Source organism: Rhinatrema bivittatum, chromosome 9 (genome assembly GCF_901001135.1).
Source record: "Rhinatrema bivittatum chromosome 9, aRhiBiv1.1, whole genome shotgun sequence".
NCBI lineage: Eukaryota > Metazoa > Chordata > Amphibia > Gymnophiona > Rhinatrematidae > Rhinatrema > Rhinatrema bivittatum.
This window is the reverse complement of record NC_042623.1, coordinates 411,580-434,000: the sequence shown is the minus strand read 5'-3', so window position 1 is coordinate 434,000 and position 22,421 is coordinate 411,580. Positions and strand designations below refer to the sequence as shown.

General features: G+C 45.1%; 1 protein-coding gene across 1 annotated transcript in view; it reads right to left on the bottom strand.

Annotated features, from left to right (window-relative positions):
• The window catches only part of CD36 (CD36 molecule), a 142,817-nt gene that overhangs the window by 67,958 nt on the left and 52,438 nt on the right, over positions 1-22,421 (bottom strand). Inside the window, exon 4 of the mRNA XM_029616476.1 lies at positions 4,389-4,565. Within this exon, the coding sequence (XP_029472336.1) occupies positions 4,389-4,565 (177 nt within the window). The remainder of the gene's footprint in view (positions 1-4,388; positions 4,566-22,421) is intronic.

Below are 22,421 nucleotides of genomic sequence, written 5' to 3'. Positions count from 1 at the left end.
GTTAGTGCGCACTAACTCGATTTAGTGCGCACTAACTGAAAATGATACAAATAAACACTTTCCAGGTCACTGAAGGTCAGTTAGGAATGAATATGTGTTCCTATTGGCTGGCTGCCCTCTTATCTATTGATGTTACCAAGGTTACCACTGAGGTGATGGTTGGGGGGATGGGAAATGGAACTGGAAACTAACGAACACCAACAGAAAATGAAACAAAGTGTTCACACTTCCCAGGTCAGTAAAGGTCACTTAGGAATGAATATGTATGTATGTATTCCTATTGGCTGGCTGTGCTCTTATCTATTGATGTTACCAATATGGTTGGGGGGATGTGAAATGGAAACAGTTGGAAGCTTGACAAAAAAAGTAATGTAATGATCAGCACTCACGTGACTAGAACTTGTTTGTTTATTATTTTTGTTAGCAGGCACCTGAAATGCTAGTGCATGTTGAATTTGCCAATCACTGTGCATTTTAGAAAGGTGGTCCTGGCTGGAACTGTACACAGTTCAAATATATGTAATTGATTGTTGGTAAGTGTATTTTTTAAGTAGCCACACTGGCACCAGTATGTTTACTTTTCCTCCTACTTAACTCACTAGCTCAGCTTTGTAAGAAGGGCTTCTCTGCTTGTGTGTTGTTTTTGTTTGGTGTGAGGAGAGCAGAAACATCAGATCTTTATTCAATCTACTACAGTCATCTCTTACAGTGCCCTATCCCTATTAATACCAGGAGTGTTGTGATCTTCCTGCACACAGTGCCCTAACCCTGATACCAGTCTGAGACAGCTCCCTCCCTGCATTACTAGTGAGAGGCTGGCTTCACAGACAGGGGGGAGCTGCCTGACCCTCACTCCTGACTTCCCCCATGTCCCAGCTAGTGAATGGTGTGTGGGGGGGGGGGGGGGAGGATGGTGAAGTCTGAGACAGCTCCCTCCCTGCATTACTAGTGAGAGGCTGGCTTCACAGACAGGGGGGAGCTGCCTGACCCTCACTCCTGATTTCCCCCATGTCCCAGCTAGTGAATGGTGTGTGGGTGAGGGGGGGGGGGAGGATGGTGAAGTCTGAGACAGCTCCCTCCCTGCATTACTAGTGAGAGGCTGGCTTCACAGACAGGGGGGAGCTGCCTGACCCTCACTCCTGACTTCCCCCATGTCCCAGCTAGTGAATGGTGTGTGGGTGAGGGGGGGGGGAGGATGGTGAAGTCTGAGACAGCTCCCTCCCTGCATTACTAGTGAGAGGCTGGCTTCACAGACAGGGGGGAGCTGCCTGACCCTCACTCCTGACTTCCCCCATGTCCCAGCTAGTGAATGGTGTGTGGGTGAGGGGGGGGGGTGGATGGTGAAGTCTGAGACAGCTCCCTCCCTGCATTACTAGTGAGAGGCAGGCTTCACAGACAGGGGGGAGCTGCCTGACCCTCACTCCTGACTTCCCCCATGTCCCAGCTAGTGAATGGTGTGTGGGTGAGGGGGGGGGGGGTGGATGGTGAAGTCTGAGACAGCTCCCTCCCTGCATTACTAGTGAGAGGCTGGCTTCACAGACAGGGGGGAGCTGCCTGACCCTCACTCCTGACTTCCCCCATGTCCCAGCTAGTGAATGGTGTGTGGGTGAGGGGGGGGGGGGAGGATGGTGAAGTCTGAGACAGCTCCCTCCCTGCATTACTAGTGAGAGGCTGGCTTCACAGACAGGGGGGAGCTGCCTGACCCTCACTCCTGACTTCCCCCATGTCCCAGCTAGTGAATGGTGTGTGGGTGAGGGGGGAGGGGAGGATGGTGAAGTCTGAGACAGCTCCCTCCCTGCATTACTAGTGAGAGGCTGGCTTCGCAGACAGGGGGGAGCTGCCTGACCCTCACTCCTGACTTCCCCCATGTCCCAGCTAGTGAATGGTGTGTGGGTGAGGGGGGGGGGGAGGATGGTGAAGTCTGAGACAGCTCCCTCCCTGCATTACTAGTGAGAGGCTGGCTTCACAGACAGGGGGGAGCTGCCTGTCCCTCACTCCTGACCTGACTTCCCCCATGTCCCAGCTAGTGAATGGTGTGTGGGTGAGGGGGGGGGGTGGATGGTGAAGTCTGAGACAGCTCCCTCCCTGCATTACTAGTGAGAGGCTGGCTTCACAGACAGGGGGGAGCTGCCTGACCCTCACTCCTCCGGGGTATTGTGATCTTCCTGCACACAGTGCCCTATCCCTGATACCAGGGGTGTTGTGATCTTCCTGCATGCAGTGCCCTATCCCTATTAATACCAGGAGTGTTGTGATCTTCCTGCATGCAGTGCCCTATCCCTATTAATACCAGGAGTGTTGTGATCTTCCTGCATGCAGTGCCCTATCCCTGATATCGGGATGTGTGCAAGAAGATCACAACACCCCCGGTATCAGGAATAGGGCACTGTGTGCAGGAAGATCACAACACCCCCAGTATCAGGAATAGGGCACTGTGTGCAGGAAGATCACAACACCCCTGGTATTAGGGATAGGGCACTGTGTGCAGGAAGATCACAACACTCCTGGTATTAATAGGGATAGGGCACTGTGTGCAGGAAGATCACAATACCCCTGGTATCAGGGTTAGGGCACAAGTTCTAGTCACATTGACTGATCACATTACTTGTTTTGTCAAGCTACCAACTGTTTCCATTTCCCATCCCCCATATACTGTCAGTAGGAAACTTGGTAACATGAATAAATAAGAGGGCAGCCAATAGGAATACATATTCATTCCTAAACTGACCTTAACTGACCTGAAAAGTGTCAAATTGTATCATTTTCAGTTAGTGCGCACTAACTCCCAGTTAGTGCGCACTAACTCCCGTTAGTGCGCACTAACTCGAGTTAGTGCGCACTAATCGGAAAAAACGATTTTTAACGATTTTTTAACTAAAAAATCGTGCCTAAGACGATTTTCGTGCCCTGCCACACGATTTCTATCGTTAAGACGATATGGAAAACGATTCACATCCCTACTATTTACCTTCTATCAGTTATCAATCACAATAGAGCACTACTTCCCATCCCAATACTATGCAATTTTCTACCCTCTATTTGCCTTCTATCAGTTATCAATCACAATAGAGCACTACTTCCTATCCCAATACTATGCAATTTTCTACCCTCTATTTACCTTCTATCAGTTATCAATCACAATAGAGCACTACTTCCTATCCCAATACTATGCAACTTTCTACCCTCTATTTACCTTCTATCAGTTATCAATCACAATAGAGCACTACTTCCTATCCCAATACTATGCAACTTTCTACCCTCTATTTACCTTCTATCAGTTATCAATCACAATAGAGCACTACTTCCTATCCCAATACTATGCAACTTTCTACCCTCTATTTACCTTCTATCAGTTATCAATCACAATAGAGCACTCCTTCCTATCCCAATACTATGCAATTTTCTACCCTCTATTTACCGTCTATCAGTTATCAATCACAATACAGCACTACTTCCTATCCCAATACTATGCAATTTTCTACCCTCTATTTGCCTTCTATCAGTTATCAATCACAATAGAGCACTACTTCCTATCCGAATACTATGCAACTTTCTACCCTCTATTTGCCTTCTATCAGTTATCAATCACAATAGAGCACTACTTCCTATCCCAATACTATGCAATTTTCTACCCTCTATTTGCCTTCTATCAGTTATCAATCACAATACAGCACTACTTCCTATCCCAATACTATGCAATTTTCTACCCTCTATTTGCCTTCTATCAGTTATCAATCACAATAGAGCACTACTTCCTATCCCAATACTATGCAATTTTCTACCCTCTATTTGCCTTCTATCAGTTATCAATCACAATAGAGCACTACTTCCTATCCCAATACTATGCAACTTTCTACCCTCTATTTGCCTTCTATCAGTTATCAATCACAATACAGCACTACTTCCTATCCCAATACTATGCAATTTTCTACCCTCCATTTACCGTCTATCAGTTATCAATCACAATAGAGCACTACTTCCTATCCCAATACTATGCAATTTTCTACCCTCTATTTACTGTCTATCATTTATCAATCACAATAGAGCACTACTTCCTATCCCAATACTATGCAACTTTCTACCCTCTATTTACTGTCTATCAGTTATCAATCACAATAGAGCACTACTTCCTATCCCAATACTATGCAATTTTCTACCCTCTATTTACCGTCTATCAGTTATCAATCACAATAGAGCACTACTTCCTATCTCAGTACTTTGCAATTTTCTGAAGAGTAATGTGTTATATACATAAGGCAGAGCAGTTAAAATGTTATATCTCTGTATTAAACTGATATTCTAATCATCCATTTCTCTCTCATTCATGTTCTCTGCTGCAAACCTTTCTGTTGGCTAGTTCTGGGTTTTTTTTTCCAATCTATACTTACCGGATAGAATACTCCAGTTTGTGTGTCTATTCCTAGAAATTCAATCAAGGATAGCATTGGGTCCTTATAACCCCACAACAGCTCTTTCACAGTTCTGTTCTGAAATAGTGAAGAATTGGAACGTTTGATCATCGTATTCACAATTCCCAAAATGTCTGGAAAGAGGGAAGGAGCAGCCTACAAGGCAAATATATTTGAAAAATGTTAAGTTTTAAACACTCAGTAGCAGGCACATTCTAGCTTGCCCTGTACATGAAATAATAAGTTTGTGTTGTCATCATTTTTCTACCCCCAGAAAGGAGTAAAACATGGATTGTGTTGGGAGAATTACTGCCTTTCATATTGACTTGGGGTTTTTTTTCATTAAAACATTTTCTGAAGATGTTTGAGTTTGCATTCACTAATCATACACACAGTATGTGATTTGGTCAATTGTGTGCTTAGGAAAATTTAGGGAAAAACAGCACCATAATATCTTGTCTATAATAATTTGTTGAGAAACTTATTCTGTTCCTCTTGTAGAAATGAAAACAAGTCGGAACTTGTCTGGATAAGTAGCATCTCCCCCCTGTTAGTCAGGTTTTATGCGTGTAACGTGTATAGGAATGAAATTACCAGTTTTACCAATTTGTCTACCAGTTCACTCAGTCCATCTGCGGGTCATCAAGATGCTCCTGGCTTTTTTTTTAATTTAGATTTTATATTCCACTTTTTGCACTTTTTTCAGTTCTTCAAAGTGGATTATATTCAGGTATTTCCCTATCCCCAGAGGGCTTACAATCTAAGGCCTGGATTTATCAAAATGTACTAAATATTGCATGTGATAGAAAAAGGGGCGTGTTTTATGGTAATAAGCAGTTTATTGCAATTTGCGCTAATACCTATGCAATAACTTTTTTGCACTTTGAGATAAGTGCCAGAATTGTGAGGAAAAGTGGCACTTATCTCAATGTGAGGAAACTCACTCAAAGATGAGATTGGTGCAATGTTCTCTCAACCTAGCTTGATGGACTCTCTGTTTCCTCACTCTGAAGGTCATCAAATCTTCACAAGAGAGCACTTTTCTGTCCGTACGTCTCACTTTGATTGTCAAAGTGGCCCCTAACCCCCTACACCAGTGGTGGGCAATTCCGGTCCTCAAGGGCCGCAAACCAGTCGGGTTTTCAGGATTTCCTTAATGAATATGCATGAGAGAGACCTGCATACACACTGCCTCAGTTGTATGCAAATCTATTTCATGCATATTCATTAGGGGTATCCTGAAAACCCGACTGGTTTGCGGCCCTCGAGGACCGGACTTGCCCACCCCTGCCCTACACTAATACCTAAACCTCACCTCGGGTTACTATGAGGGCCTCCCATAGAGATATAAATACCTATCTAGGGTGAGTGCATTATGGCTCTCCCCTAACTCCTCCTCTTTTTCAGATTTGCATCGCACCATTTTTCGCATGCAATAAGCCCTTAACGCATGCAAAAACGCCTAATAGCATTTTGATAAATGATCCCTATAAGTTTGTACCTGAGGCAATGGAGGGTAAAGTGACTTACCCAAGGTGACAAGGAGCGACAGCGGAACTCGAACCCTGGTCTCCTGGTTCATAGCCACTGCTCTAACCACTAGGCTACTTCTCAACTCCTTCTCATCCTTATCTCTCCCCATTTCACCCAGACTCCACACCCAGTCAGTATTTCACTTTTAAGACCTTTTCTAATATTATTTACTCCAGATATAGTGCCGGTGTAAATATACACGAGCAAGCTGCCAAATCTACACTCATAAATTGCTTATAAAATAATAGCTTACAGGTGTAAATGTCCTCTCCCTGTCCTAGTATGTCCCTGACCCACTCCTTTTACACTTGTGAACCCTTACTTACGCGTGCATGTTTGAGGTTTATAAAATAACTTATACACAAGTAAATGCTGATTTTTATGCACCCAGTATTTGAAAATTCACCTTTAAGCCAGGAAGCAGACACGTTGGCTAATGTTAGCCAGATCCTTTGCATGGATATTCAGCAGGACAAGTCTCCTGCTGACAGTGGTGTACCGGGGGGGGGGGGGGGGGGCAATGCTCCTGGGCGCAGGGCCATAGGGGGGCACTGATGGATCTCATCCCACCGGCAGCAGAGCAGGGAAGCGTGCTATTTCTATGCTGTGTGCCAGCCACTGTCTCCTCTAAGCTGCACGTCAAGCACAGCAGGAAGATTGGTGGGGACATGATGGAGCTCATTCCACCAAGGCCTGAAGGAAAAGCCACCTCCAAACCTCCAGGTACTCCTTCTTCTTCTTGCCTGCATGACCCCGGAAGAAAAAAGTTGCCAGAGCTGTGCAGGCAAGAAGGAGGAGGAGCATCACCCGCATGCAGAAGAGGAGCAGTGTTTGTGGTAGGGCTGCTGTGGACCCCACCTCGCGGCAGCCTAAGAAGGGGAGACTCAGTAGCAGGGCTGCTGTGGACCCCACCTCACAGCAGCCTGAGAAGATCAGGGTTACTGCGGAGCCCATTCCACAGTGACCTACGAAGAGGAGGCCCAGAGGTGAGAGGGAGGCTGAGGTCCTGTAGAGTGTGTGTGTGTATGAGAGTGAGTTGAGATATTGTGTGTTTGTGTGAAAGAGAGTGAGTTGAGAGACTGTGTATGGGAGTGAGAGCCTGTATATTTAGAGAAACAGCTTGTGAGAACCTCTGTGTATGTGTGAGACATCATGTGAGAGTGATAGAGCTTGTGTGTGTGAGAGTGAGACAGCATGTGAAAGAGAGAGACAGCATTTGAGAGTGAGAACTGTGTGTGTAAGACAGAATATGGGCATGAGAGCCTGTGTCTGTGTGAGTATATACATGTGTAAGAGCCTGAGTGTGTGTGTGTGTGTGAGAGAAAGTGTGTAAGAATGAGAGCCTGATTGAGTGTGTGTGAGAGAAAAAGCATGTGAGAATGAGAACCTGAGTGTGTGTTTGAAGGAAGAAGGGAAGAAGAGAGGTGGAGAAAGAGGAAACAGAAAAAAAAGAGTCCCTGTAAAAAGATTGACAAAAAAACAAGAAAGGGAAAAAAGACTGTAACCAACCAATTAGAAAACTAAGATCAGACAGAAAAGGTAAAAAAAAAGATTTTTGAATTTTTGGTGATTGACATATGTTATCTTTGGGAATGTGCAAGAGTAGCACTTTCTCTCCATGCTGATCTCACGAGGTACAATATCAGCACGGAAGAACTGGAAGCCCCACAAACGTTTAATACCTCAGAGCCTGCACAGAGGAGGCAGCAGAATGGGCTTCAGTGCCATTAGCAGCAATCAGCGCCTCCCCAATAGCCACGCGGCATCAGTGACGGTGGCAGCAGAGGAATGAGAGAGGCTCCAAGGTTGCTGGCAAAAGAAAGAGAGGGGGTCTGCCTTTAGTGTGTGCATGTGTATGAATGGGAGTCTGCCTGGGGGTGTATGTGTGTGAATGCATGGGTGCCTGCCTGAGGGTGTGTCTGTGAATGAGAATGTATGGGTGTCTTCCTGGGGTTTCTATGTGTGAGAATAGGTGCCTGCCTGAGGGTCTGTGTGTGTGAGAATGGGAGTCTGCCTGGGGGTGTATGTGTGTGAATGCATGGGTGACTGCCTGAGGGTGTGTCTGTATGAGAATGAATGGGTGTCTTCCTGGGGTTTCTATGTGTGAGAATAGGTGCCTGCCTGAGGGTCTGTGTGTGTGAGAATGGGAGTCTGCCTGGGGGTGTATGTGCGTGAATGCATGGGTGCCTGCCTGAGGGTGTGTCTGTATGAGAATGAATGGGTGTCTTCCTGGGGTTTCTATGTGTGAGAATAGGTGCCTGCCTGAGGGTGTGTGTCTGTGTATGAGAATGAATGGGTGTCTTCCTGGGGTTTCTATGTGTGAGAATAGGTGCCTGCCAGGGGGGGGAGGGTTGTGTGTGTGTGAGAGGATGAATTGGAGCCTGCCTGGGAGTCTGTGTGTGTGGGAGAATGAATGGAAGCTTGCCTGTGTGTATACTGTGTATGTGTGTGTGAGGGAGCCAGTGAGAGTTTGTCTGTGTATAAGAGAATCTGCAGGAGTAAGAGCTTGTGTGGGGGGAGAGAGAGGCTCTTAGAGCCTGTGTATGATAGTGTGTGGGTAGGTATAAGAGCATGTATGTGTGTGAATATGATAGTGTATGTCTCAGAGAGAATGGACATATGAGTATGTGTGAAAAAGAAAGGGTAAAGTTGTTTCTGTGTTCCCTAACCCCTTAATCCTCGACAATCTCAGGGTGACTAGAAATCAAGAGTTCCCAGTTATGTTCAGCAGGGTTTGTTTGTTTTTATCCTTATTAGTTTTAACTATTGGGTGATATTTGTGCTGTTTTGAAATATTTTATTGGTGCTTGGGAAATGTTTTAAAAATGTATATAATTTTAATTAATAGAAGTTATTCTATTTGTCAGTAGTTTCAAAATATTCTTTTACTAGTATGGTTTTACTATTATAACTGATGCTTTATGTTTCTTGATTTTATTTGTTTTATGAGGAATGGAGGTTCTATTTTTCCATTGTTACACACAGAGTCTGGCTTCTTGGGGTTTCCATTTCAGTTTTTGTCTGCATATTGCTGGTTCTAATCTGTGATCCTTTATTCTGTATTTGTTGAGGGTCTGTCTCTGCTCTGTTCATTTGCCCAAGATGAGAGATTCTGCTAGCGGGTTATGTCTGTGTGGGGATCTATAGCAATCAGGTTTGTTTTGTTTCCTCAGTAGGTGGTGTATTGGTATTCTAGGACCCAGTGTAATATTTACCTCTGCTTTTTCACAGGTAGGGTTCTTGTTGTTTGTGTCCTAGTGATATTACTGTACATTACGATAGCTTTGCTCTACAGATTTTGAGTGTCTTTTTTCGGGGTTTTGTGGTAGTTCACTACGTGTCTGGCAGTGGAAGGTGTTTGTGCTGCTGTTACTGTGAGGTGACCCAGAATGTGAAAATATTGGGGCGGATTTTCAGACTCCGCGAATAGGCCTACTTTTGTTTGCGCTCCAGGCGCAAACAAAAGTACGCTGGATTTTAGTAGATACGCGCGGAGCCGCGCGTATCTGCTAAAAACCTGGATCGGCGTGCGCAAGGCTATCGATTTTGTATAGCCGGCGCGCACCGAGCCGCGCAGCCTACCCCCATTCCCTCCAAGGCCGCTCCGAAATCGGAGCGGCCTCGGAGGGAACTTCCTTTTGCCCTCCCCTCACCTTCCCCTCCCTTCCCCTACCTAACCCACCCACCCGGCCCTGTCTAAGCCCCCCCCTTACCATTGTCAGGGGATTTACGCCTCCCTCTGGGAGGCGTAAATCCCTGCGCGTCACCGGGCCTCCTGCGCGCCGGGACGCGTCCTGGGGGCGGGTCCGGAGGGCGCGGCCACGCCCCCGGGCCGCCCCGGGCCGTAACCACGCCTCCGGGTCCGCCCCCGAAACGCTCCCGGCACACCCCCTAATCGCCGCGCGGTTCGGGCCCGCCCCAGACACGCCCCAGACACGCCCCCTCGGAGAACCCCGGGACTTACGCGAGTCCCGGGGCTCTGCGCGCGCCGGTGAGCCTATGTAAAATAGGCTCACCGGCGCGCAGGGCCCTGCTCGCCTAAATCCGCCCGGTTTTGGGCGGATTTAGGCAAGCAGGGCTCTGAAAATCCGCCCCATTTTGTTCTATGAGGAGCTCCATTGTTGGGGAATTTCTGTGGATGCAGTGAGTTACAGAACTGGAGGTGCAGGGTTTATATTAAGGGAAACATCCAAGCTCCATTGTTGGGGGAATTTCTGTGGATGCGCAGTGAGTTACAGAACTGGAGGTGCAGGGTTTATATTAAGGGAAACATCCAAGCTCCATTGCTGGAGGAATTTCTGTGGATGCGCAGTGAGTTACAGAACTGGAGGTGCAGAGTTTATATTAAGGGAAACATCCAAGCTCCATTGTTGGGGGAATTTCTGTGGATGGGCAGTGAGTTACAGAACTGGAGGTGCAGGGTTTATATTAAGGGAAACATGCAAGCTCCATTGTTGGGGAATTTCTGTGGATGCAGTGAGTTACAGAACCGGAGGTGCAGGGTTTATATTAAGGGAAACATCCAAGCTCCATTGTTGAGGGAATTTCTGTGGATGCGCAGTGAGTTACAGAACTGGAGGTGCAGGGTTTATATTAAGGGAAACATCCAAGCTCCATTGTTGGGGAATTTCTGTGGATGGGCAGTGAGTTACAGAACCAGAGGTGCAGGGTTTATATTAAGGGAAACATCCAAGCTCCATTGTTGGAGGAATTTCTGTGGATGCACAGTGAGTTACAGAACTGGAGGTGCAGGGTTTATATTAAGGGAAACATCCAAGCTCCATTGCTGGGGAATTTCTGTGGATGAGCAGTGAGTTACAGAACTGGAGGTGCAGGGTTTATATTAAGGGAAACATCCAAGCTCCATTGTTGGGGGAATTTCTGTGGATGCGCAGTGAGTTACAGAACTGGAGGTGCAGGGTTTATATTAAGGGAAACATCCAAGCTCCATTGTTGGGGAATTTCTGTGGATGCGCAGTGAGTTACAGAACTGGAGGTGCAGGGTTTATATTAAGGGAAACATCCAAGCTCCATTGTTGGGGAATTTCTGTGGATGCGCAGTGAGTTACAGAACTGGAGGTGAAGGGTTTATATTAAGGGAAACATCCAAGCTCCATTGTTGGGGGAATTTCTGTGGATGCGCAGTGAGTTACAGAACTGGAGGTGCAGGGTTTATATTAAGGGAAACATCCAAGCTCCATTGCTGGAGGAATTTCTGTGGATGGGCAGTGAGTTACAGAACTGGAAGTGCAGGGTTTACATTAAGGGAAACATCCAAGCTCCATTGTTGGGGGAATTTCTGTGGATGCACAGTGAGTTACAGAACTGGAGGTGCAGGGTTTATATTAAGGGAAACATCCAAGCTCCATTGTTGGGGGAATTTCCTTGGATGCGCATTGAGTTACAGAACTGGAGGTGCAGGGTTTATATTAAGGGAAACATCCAAGCTCCATTGTTGGGGGAATTTCTGTGGATGCGCAGTGAGTTACAGAACTGGAGGTGCAGGGTTTATATTAAGGGAAACATCCAAGCTCCATTGTTGGGGGAATTTCCTAGGATGCGCAGTGAGTTACAGAACTGGAGGTGCAGGGTTTATATTAAGGGAAACATCCAAGCTCCATTGTTGAGGGAATTTCCGTGGATGCGCAGTGAGTTACAGAACTGGAGGTGCAGGGTTTATATTAAGGGAAACATCCAAGCTCCATTGTTGGGGGAATTTCCTTGGATGCGCAGTGAGTTACAGAACTGGAGGTGCAGGGTTTATATTAAGGGAAACATCCAAGCTCCATTGTTGGGGGAATTTCCTTGGATGCGCAGTGAGTTACAGAACTGGAGGTGCAGGGTTTATATTAAGGGAAACATCCAAGCTCCATTGTTGGGGGAATTTCTGTGGATGCGCAGTGAGTTACAGAACTGGAGGTGCAGGGTTTATATTAAGGGAAACATCCAAGCTCCATTGTTGGGGGAATTTCTGTGGATGTGCAGTGAGTTACAGAACTGGAGGTGCAGAGTTTACATTAAGGGAAACATCCAAGCTCCATTGTTGGGGAATTTCTGTGGATGGGCAGTGAGTTACAGAACTGGAGGTGCAGGGTTTATATTAAGGGAAACATCCAAGCTCCATTGTTGGGGGAATTTCTGTGGATGTACAGTGAGTTACAGAACTGGAGGTGCAGGGTTTATATTAAGGGAAACATCCAAGCTCCATTGTTGGGGGAATTTCTGTGGATGCGCAGTGAGTTACAGAACTGGAGGTGCAGGGTTTATATTAAGGGAAACATCCAAGCTCCATTGTTAGGGGAATTTCTGTGGATGTGCAGTGAGTTACAGAACTGGAGGTGCAGAGTTTATATTAAGGGAAACATCCAAGCTCCATTGTTGGGGAATTTCTGTGGATGGGCAGTGAGTTACAGAACTGGAGGTGCAGGGTTTATATTAAGGGAAACATCCAAGCTCCATTGTTGGGGGAATTTCTGTGGATGCGCAGTGAGTTACAGAACTGGAGGTGCAAGATTTATATTAAGGGAAACATCCAAGCTCCATTGTTGGGGGAATTTCTGTGGATGCGCAGTGAGTTACAGAACTGGAGGTGCAGGGTTTATATTAAGGTAAACATCCAAGCTCCATTGTTGGGGAATTTCTGTGGATGCGCAGTGAGTTACAGAACTGGAGGTGCAGGGTTTATATTAAGGGAAACATCCAAGCTCCATTGTTGGGGAATTTCTGTGGATGGGCAGTGAGTTACAGAACTGGAGGTGCAAGATTTATATTAAGGGAAACATCCAAGCTCCATTGCTGGAGGAATTTCTGTGGATGTGCAGTGAGTTACAGAACTGGAGGTGCAGGGTTTATATTAAGGGAAACATCCAAGCTCCATTGTTGGGGAATTTCTGTGGATGAGCAGTGAGTTACAGAACTGGAGGTGCAGGGTTTATATTAAGGGAAACATCCAAGCTCCATTGTTGGGGGAATTTCTGTGGATGCGCAGTGAGTTACAGAACTGGAGGTGCAGGGTTTATATTAAGGGAAACATCCAAGCTCCATTGTTGGGGAATTTCTGTGGATGCGCAGTGAGTTACAGAACTGGAGGTGCAGGGTTTATATTAAGGGAAACATCCAAGCTCCATTGTTGGGGGAATTTCTGTGGATGCGCAGTGAGTTACAGAACTGGAGGTGCAGGGTTTATATTAAGGGAAACATCCAAGCTCCATTGTTGGGGGAATTTCCTTGGATGCGCAGTGAGTTACAGAACTGGAGGTGCAGGGTTTATATTAAGGGAAACATCCAAGCTCCATTGTTGGGGGAATTTCTGTGGATGCGCAGTGAGTTACAGAACTGGAGGTGCAGGGTTTATATTAAGGGAAACATCCAAGCTCCATTGTTGGGGAATTTCTGTGGATGGGCAGTGAGTTACAGAACTGGAGGTGCAAGATTTATATTAAGGGAAACATCCAAGCTCCATTGCTGGAGGAATTTCTGTGGATGTGCAGTGAGTTACAGAACTGGAGGTGCAGAGTTTATATTAAGGGAAACATCCAAGCTCCATTGTTGGGGAATTTCTGTGGATGGGCAGTGAGTTACAGAACTGGAGGTGCAAGATTTATATTAAGGGAAACATCCAAGCTCCATTGTTGGGGAATTTCTGTAGATGTGCAGTGAGTTACAGAACTGGAGGTGCAGGGTTTATATTAAGGGAAACATCCAAGCTCCATTGTTGGGGGAATTTCTGTGGATGTGCAGCGAGTTACAGAACTGGAGGTGCAGGGTTTATATTAAGGGAAACATCCAAGCTCCATTGTTGGGGAATTTCTGTGGATGCACAGTGAGTTACAGAACTGGAGGTGCAGGGTTTATATTAAGGGAAACATCCAAGCTCCATTGTTGGGGAATTTCTGTGGATGCACAGTGAGTTACAGAACTGGAGGGCAGGATTTATATTAAGGGAAACATCCAAGCTCCATTGTTGGGGGAATTTCTGTGGATGCAGAGTGAGTTACAGAACTGGAGGTGCAGGGTTTATATTAAGGGAAACATCCAAGCTCCATTGCTGGAGGAATTTCTGTGGATGTGCAGTGAGTTACAGAACTGGAGGTGCAGGGTTTATATTAAGGGAAACATCCAAGCTCCATTGTTTGGGGATTTCTGTGGATGGGCAGTGAGTTACAGAACTGGAGGTGCAGGATTTATATTAAGGGAAACATCCAAGCTCCATTGTTGGGGGAATTTCTGTGGATGCAGAGTGAGTTACAGAACTGGAGGTGCAGGGTTTATATTAAGGGAAACATCCAAGCTCCATTGTTGGGGGAATTTCTGTGGATGCAGAGTGAGTTACAGAACTGGAGGAGCAGGGTTTATATTAAGGGAAACATCCAAGCTCCATTGTTGGGGAATTTCTGTGGATGTGCAGTGAGTTACAGAACTGGAGCTGCAGGGTTTATATTAAGGGAAACATCCAAGCTCCATTGTTGGGGAATTTCTGTGGTTGCACAGTGAGTTACAGAACTGGAGGTGCAGGATTTATATTAAGGGAAACATCCAAGCTCCATTGTTGGGGGAATTTCTGTGGATGCAGAGTGAGTTACAGAACTGGAGGTGCAGGGTTTATATTAAGGGAAACATCCAAGCTCCATTGCTGGAGGAATTTCTGTGGATGTGCAGTGAGTTACAGAACTGGAGGTGCAGGGTTTATATTAAGGGAAACATCCAAGCTCCATTGTTGGGGAATTTCTGTGGATGGGCAGTGAGTTACAGAACTGGAGGTGCAGGATTTATATTAAGGGAAACATACAAGCTCCATTGTTGGGGAATTTCTGTGGATGCGCAGTGAGTTACAGAACTGGAGGTGCAGGGTTTATATTAAGGGAAACATCCAAGCTCCATTGTTGGGGAATTTCTGTGGATGGGCAGTGAGTTACAGAACTGGAGGTGCAAGATTTATATTAAGGGAAACATCCAAGCTCCATTGCTGGAGGAATTTCTGTGGATGTGCAGTGAGTTACAGAACTGGAGGTGCAGGGTTTATATTAAGGGAAACATCCAAGCTCCATTGCTGGAGGAATTTCTGTGGATGCGCAGTGAGTTACAGAACTGGAGGTGCAGGGTTTATATTAAGGGAAACATCCAAGCTCCATTGTTAGGGGAATTTCTGTGGATGCAGAGTGAGTTACAGAACTGGAGGTGCAGGGTTTATATTAAGGGAAACATCCAATCTCCATTGTTGGAGGAATTTCTGTGGATGCACAGTGAGTTACAGAACTGGAGGTGCATAGTTTATATTAAGGGAAACATCCAAGCTCCATTGTTGGGGAATTTCTGTGGATGGGCAGTGAGTTACAGAACTGGAGGTGCAAGATTTATATTAAGGGAAACATCCAAGCTCCATTGCTGGAGGAATTTCTGTGGATGCGCAGTGAGTTACAGAACTGGAGGTGCAGGGTTTATATTAAGGGAAACATCCAAGCTCCATTGTTGGGGGAATTTCTGTGGATGTGCAGTGAGTTACAGAACTGGAGGTGCAGAGTTTATATTAAGGGAAACATCCAAGCTCCATTGTTGGGGAATTTCTGTGGATGGGCAGTGAGTTACATAACTGGAGGTGCAAGATTTATATTAAGGGAAACATCCAAGCTCCATTGCTGGAGGAATTTCTGTGGATGCACAGTGAGTTACAGAACTGGAGGTGCAGGGTTTATATTAAGGGAAACATCCAAGCTCCATTGTTGGGGGAATTTCTGTGGATGCAGAGTGAGTTACAGAACTGGAGGTGCAGGGTTTATATTAAGGGAAACATCCAAGCTCCATTGTTTGGGGAATTTCTGTGGATGCACAGTGAGTTACAGAACTGGAGGTGCAGGGTTTATATTAAGGGAAACATCCAAGCTCCATTGTTGGGGGAATTTCTGTGGATGCGCAGTGAGTTACAGAACTGGAGGTGCAGGGTTTATATTAAGGGAAACATCCAAGCTCCATTGTTGGGGAATTTCTGTGGATGCGCAGTGAGTTACAGAACTGGAGGTGCAGGGTTTATATTAAGGGAAACATCCAAGCTCCATTGTTGGGGGAATTTCTGTGGATGCGCAGTGAGTTACAGAACTGGAGGTGCAGGGTTTATATTAAGGGAAACATCCAAGCTCCATTGTTGGGGGAATTTCTGTGGATGCGCAGTGAGTTACAGAACTGGAGGTGCAGGGTTTATATTAAGGGAAACATCCAAGCTCCATTGTTGGGGGAATTTCTGTGGATGCACAGTGAGTTACAGAACTGGAGGTGCAGGGTTTATATATTAAGGGAAACATCCAAGCTCCATTGTTGGGGAATTTCTGTGGATGCGCAGTGAGTTACAGAACTGGAGGTGCAGGGTTTATATTAAGGGAAACATCCAAGCTCCATTGTTGGGGGGAATTTCTGTGGATGCAGAGTGAGTTACAGAACTGGAGGTGCAGGGTTTATATTAAGGGAAACATCCAAGCTCCATTGTTGGGGAATTTCTGTGGATGCGCAGTGAGTTACAGAACTGGAGGTGCAGGGTTTATATTAAGGGAAACATCCAAGCTCCATTGTTGGGGAATTTCTGTGGATGAGCAGTGAGTTACAGAACTGAAGGTGCAGGATTTATATTGACATTATTTTCCTTCCTGTATACATTCCAGACTTCACTCTCATTGCCGTAGAGTATTAGTTGAATGAGACTATTAAATAATTTTAATACTAGTTTTACTAGAAGTCTGAAATTGGCCAGCTTTTTAAAATTACTCAGAAAACCTTTTGGTCTTTCTTGTTTTAAAGCAGAGGGCCGTATTATGGAGGAGGATGTGGTCTGAAGGAATGTTATTTTGGCACCAGAACACACACACACACCCCAAATTCTGTCTAGAGAAGCCACTGATTTTCTGTGACTTTAATCATTAGTGCAAGAGGGATGGGGAGGGCGTGCTGGAGAGGCGCACAAATACATTGGCCCCCGGGTGCCAGAGACCCTCGGTGCACCACTGCCTGCTGAATATATGTGGTTTAAGTTATCTGGCTTCATTAAACCTGTTAGGCTAATTGGCTATATTCAAAATAAAATTGGTTATGAGCCTTTTTAGTTTTTAGGAATTTCTACTATAATACCCCAGGGAGGAAAGGAAGAATATCAAGTGGTTATTTAGGAAAACAAGGGAAAACCCTCTAAATAACTAAAGATAAAATTGTATAAATACACCTAATGTGGACACTTTACAACTATGAGATATCTGTATTTTTTGACTTTGTTTTATTCCTTTTTGTTTTTCTGAATGATATTGTAAAATTGCATAAATAAAAAATTTAAAAAAAAAAAGTGGTTATGAGCCAAAATTTAAAAAAAAATCTTCCATCCCTTCAATCCCAGTTCTCCTCCTCCCTACTCCACAAAATGAATAGAAATGATGTTGCCATAGTAAGCTAATTCCAACCCCAAACCCCCTCCCCAAACACCTAAAACATTTAAAATAAGCTGCAGGCCATAGTGGCCCAAAGAGCATCCATGCTCACCCCACTATTTATTTATTTATTTATTTATTTATTTATTTATTTAGTATTTTTCTATACCGGCATTCACGGAGTTCATATCATGTCGGTTTACATAAAACAAGGGGTGAGAAATACATTATAACGTAAATAACTAATAACATAAGAGTATACATTAAAAAGTAAAACAAGTGCATGGAAGAAAAAAGTTACAATAAAACGGGGGTCATTCTAACTGGGATTAGAGTTAGAGGAAAGATAAAAAGTTTAACCAGAAGTAAAACATTGTAATGATTGGTAGATAGTGACTGTTTCAGTTTAATAGGAAATGTTCAGTAAAGCTGCATTTGATGGTAGTGAATCTTTAAGGGTCCGGAAATGCTTTCATGAACAGCCATGTTTTCAGTCTTTTCCTGAAGGTTGGAAGACATGGTTCCTGTCTTAGTTCTAGGGGGATGGAGTTCCACAGTGGGGGACCTGCTGTGGAGAAGGCCCGATCTCTCAATGTTATATGTTGGGTGGTATTGTTGTGTGGTACCTGTAGATATTCTCTATATGCTTCTCTGATGGTCTGTTGGAGGAGTGTTTTTTAAGAGCTATTTGTAGATGGAGTGGAACCAGTCCATGGATATTCTTGTAGATTGTGGTGAGGGATTTATGAATTATTCTGTAGTGGATTGGTAACCAGTGTAGGTCTTTAAGGACTGGTGTAATGTGATCTCTTCTTCTTTTGTTTGTTAGAATTCTTGCTGCGGTGTTCTGTATCATTTGGAGTGGTTTAGTATGTGATGATGGGAGGCCTAGTAGGATCGAGTTGCAGTAATCAATTTTCGCAAATATTATTGCTTGGAGCACTGTTCTATAATCATGGAAGTGAAATAGGGGTTTTATTCTTTTTAATACGTGCAGTTTGTGGAAGCAGTCTTTGGTTGTTTGGTTGATAAACGATTTCAAATTTAGCCGGTTGTCTATGGAGACTCCTAAATCTCTTACTTTTGAGGTTTGCAAGTTGGCTGGCGGGTTTGTAGTGATTTTGCAATTATCTGGAGAGATTAGAATGAATTCACTTTTTGATTGGTTTAGGATTAGATTTAAGCTGGATAAGAGCTCGTTAATTTCTTGAAAGCAATTTTCCCAAAGTTCTAGCGCTTTAGTGATGGATTCTTTGATGGGGATCACAATCTGGACGTCGTCGGCAAATATGAAGTGTTTTAGGTTTAATTTGTTTAGCAGTTGGCAAAGCGGGAGAAGGTATAAGTTGAAAAGTGTTGGTGAGAGAGAGGAACCCTGAGGAACTCCTTGTGATGATGGGTATCTGGAGGATTCTTTGTTGTGGATTTTAACTTTGAAACCTCTGTTTTCTAGGAATGTTTTGAACCATGTTAGTGCTGATCCTGCAATACCGATGTTCGCTAGTTGATTTAGTAATATGGCATGGTTCACAGTATCGAACGCTGCCGATAGATCCAATAAGATCAGTAGGAAGGCCTGTCCTTTATCGAGGCCCAAAATAATGTAGTCAGTCAGTGAGATGAGAAGGGATTCGGTGCTTGAGGCTTTTCTAAAACCGAATTGAGTGGGGAAAAGAATTTTGTGTTCTTCTATGTAATCTGCTAGTTGTGTGTTAACTAGTTTCTCCATCACCTTGGCAATGAAAGGCAGATTTGAGATTGGACGGAAGTTGTTAGGATCTTTGGGGTCCAAGTTAGGCTTCTTAAGTAGCGGTTTGATGGATGCTATTTTGAGGTCGTCTGGGTAGAAACCCTGGATGAATGAGCAGTTTATAATGTCTGCTAGGGTTTTGGTTATGGTGTCCGGGATTAGCAGTAGTAATTTAGACGGAATCTGGTCTAGTGGATGCGATGAGGGTTTCATTTTCTTAAGAAGTGTTTGGATCTCTGAGGAGGAGGTGAGTTCAAGAGATTGGAGGGAGATGTCTTTATTATGAAGAATGTAATTGCTGGTTGGTGTGCCGGTATTATGCTTTAATTGTGTTAGTAGGTTCGTGATTTTCTTACTGAAGAAGAGTGCCAGCTCATCAGCTTTTGTTTGAGCTTGGTTAGGTGGTATGTCAGGAGGGTTTGCCTGAGTTAGATTGAGTTAGGTCGCGCAGGTCTTCAGTCGCCGCGTGCCGGAGGCTGGGTGTCATTTTCCAGTATTTAACTGGAAAATGACACCCAGCCTCCGGGCACCTTCCTACCCACCCACCCATTCCTCTCACACCAATGCTGCCGGGAGTGTGGTGCAGTGTCCAGCTGTCCACTGCTCCTGCCATAGAATAAATACTCTGATAGGAGCAGTACAAATGAGTGTGGTGCAGTGTCCACTGCTCCTGCCATAGAATAAATACTCTGATAGGAGCAGTACAAATGAGTGTGGTGCAGTGACCACTGCTCCTGCCATATAATAAATACTCTGATAGGAGCAATACAAATGAGTGTGGCGCAGTGATCACTGCTCCTGCCATAGAATAAATACTCTGATAGGAGCAGTACAAATGAGTGTGGTGCAGTGTCCACTGCTCCTGCCGTAAAATAAATAGTCTGATAGGAGCAGTACAAATGAGTGTGGTGCAGTGACCACTGCTCCTGCCATAGGATAAATACTCTGATAGGAGCAGTACAAATGAGTGTGGTGCAGTGACCACTGCTCCTGCCGTAAAATAAATACTCTGATAGGAGCAGTACAAATGAGTGTGGTGCAGTGACCACTGCTCCTGCCGTAGAATAAATACTCTGATAGGAGCAGTACAAATGAGTGTGGTGCAGTGTCCAACTGTCCACTGCTCCTGCCTTAGGATAAATACTCTGATAGGAGCAGTACAAATGAGTGTGGTGCAGTGACCACTGCTCCTGCCATAGGATAAATACTCTGATAGGAGCAGTACAAATGAGTGTAGTGCAGTGACCACTGCTCCTGCCATAAAATAAATACTCTGATAGGAGCAGTACAAATGAGTGTGGTGCAGTGTCCAACTGTCCACTGCTCCTGCCTTAGGATAAATACTCTGATAGGAGCAGTACAAATGAGTGTGGTGCAGTGACCACTGCTCCTGCCATAGGATAAATACTCTGATAGGAGCAGTACAAATGAGTGTGGTGCAGTGACCACTGCTCCTGCCATAGGATGAATACTCTGATAGGAGCACTACAAATGAGTGTGGTGCAGTGACCACTGCTCCTGCCGTATAATAAATACTCTGATAGGAGCAGTACAAATGAGTGTGGTGCAGTGACTACTGCTCCTGCCGTAGAATAAATACTCTGATAGGAGCAGTACAAATGAGTGTGGTGCAGTGACCACTGCTCCTGCCATAGAATAAATACTCTGATAGGAGCAGTACAAATGAGTGTGGTGCAGTGACTACTGCTCCTGCCGTAGAATAAATACTCTGATAGGAGCGCTACAAATGTTCCATGCTCCCAGCAGCTTTGGGGCTTAGAAGAGGGCCCAGCACCCATCTGTCATCCTCAAATGGAGGCGGAGATAGGGAGGACTCTCAGGCCATTATGGTTCACAACCTATTTTAATTCTTTTGGGGGTCTTGATGAGGGGGATTGGGTTCTATGCCCAAAATCTTTTTTACTGAATTTAAAGAGTAGAGGGAAATCAGGTGGGGGAAATTGAGCCTTTTGACCTGCAAGATGTTTGGGGAGATTTTGGAACTTAACAAGCTATATCTGTTTCCTAACCTATCCATATATAGCAGCTTGAAAACTCAGAGGCAGTCAAATATGTGGGAAATTTAAAACCCCTTTAAATATGAGCATAAAAACATAAAAGGTTGCCATTATAAAATCGGCGCATGCACATGGACGTGCACACACACCTTACAAAATCTACCCGTGAGTGAGAAAGAATCATCTCTGACTTGTTTTAAATGTGCTACTTGCAAACCTCATGGAGTGTCCCCTAGTCCTTCCATTATCTGAAAGAGTAAATAACAGATTCATTTACCCGTTCTAGGACTCTCATGATTTTAAAGACTTCTATCATACTCCTCCCTTAGCCGTCTCTTCTCCAAGTCCTAACCTCTTTAGTCTTTCCTCATAGGGGAGCTGTTTCATCCCCTTTATAATTTTGGACCCCTTCTCTGTACTTTCTCCAGTGCAATTATATATTTAGTTGAGATGCGGCAACCACAATTGCACACGGTACTCAAAATGTGGTCTCACCATGGAGCGATACAGAGGCATTATGAAATTTTCTGTTTTATTAACCATTCCCTTCCTAATAATTCCTAACATTATGTTTGCTTTTTTGACTGCCGCAGCACACTGAGTCAGTTATCCACTATGACACCTAGATCTTTTTCCTGGGTGGTAACTGCTAATATGGACCTTTAAGTATATTAACGGGTAAATTTTAAAAGGGTTACGCGCTTAAGTTATGCGCGTAACCCTTTCAAAACCCCCCTGCGCACGCCGAGCCTATTTTGCATAGGCATGTCAGGGGGCGTGTCGCGGCAGCGCATCATTCGGGGGCATTCCGGGGGCATAGTCGCAGACGTGGTTCTGGCCCGAATGCATTTTGGGGGTGTGGCTGAGACCTCTGAAATCGTTCCCGGCCCGGGGAATCGCGCGGCAGCAGCCTGCCAGGGCAGGCGTAACTTTCGCGATAAAGGTAGGTGGGGTGTAGATAGGGCTGGGAGGGTGGGTTAGGTAGGGGAAGGGAGGGGAAGGTGGGGGGAGGCCGAAGGAAAGATCCATCCGAAGCCACTCCAATTTCGGAGCGGCCTCGGAGGGAATGGGCAGCACGCGCAGGGCTCAGCATGCACAAGGTGCACAAATGTGCACCCCCTTGCATGCGCCGACGTGCAAACAAGCGTATGTGCGGGCGTAGTTTTATAAAATCTACCCCTAAATTAGCCATTTGGGGACTTCTGTCACTACCACACTGAAACACTGAGTTTGAATGTCCTGTCCACTCAATTTAGAATTAAGCTCTTGAATTCATTGCCAGAGGATGTGGTTAAGGCAGTTAGTATAG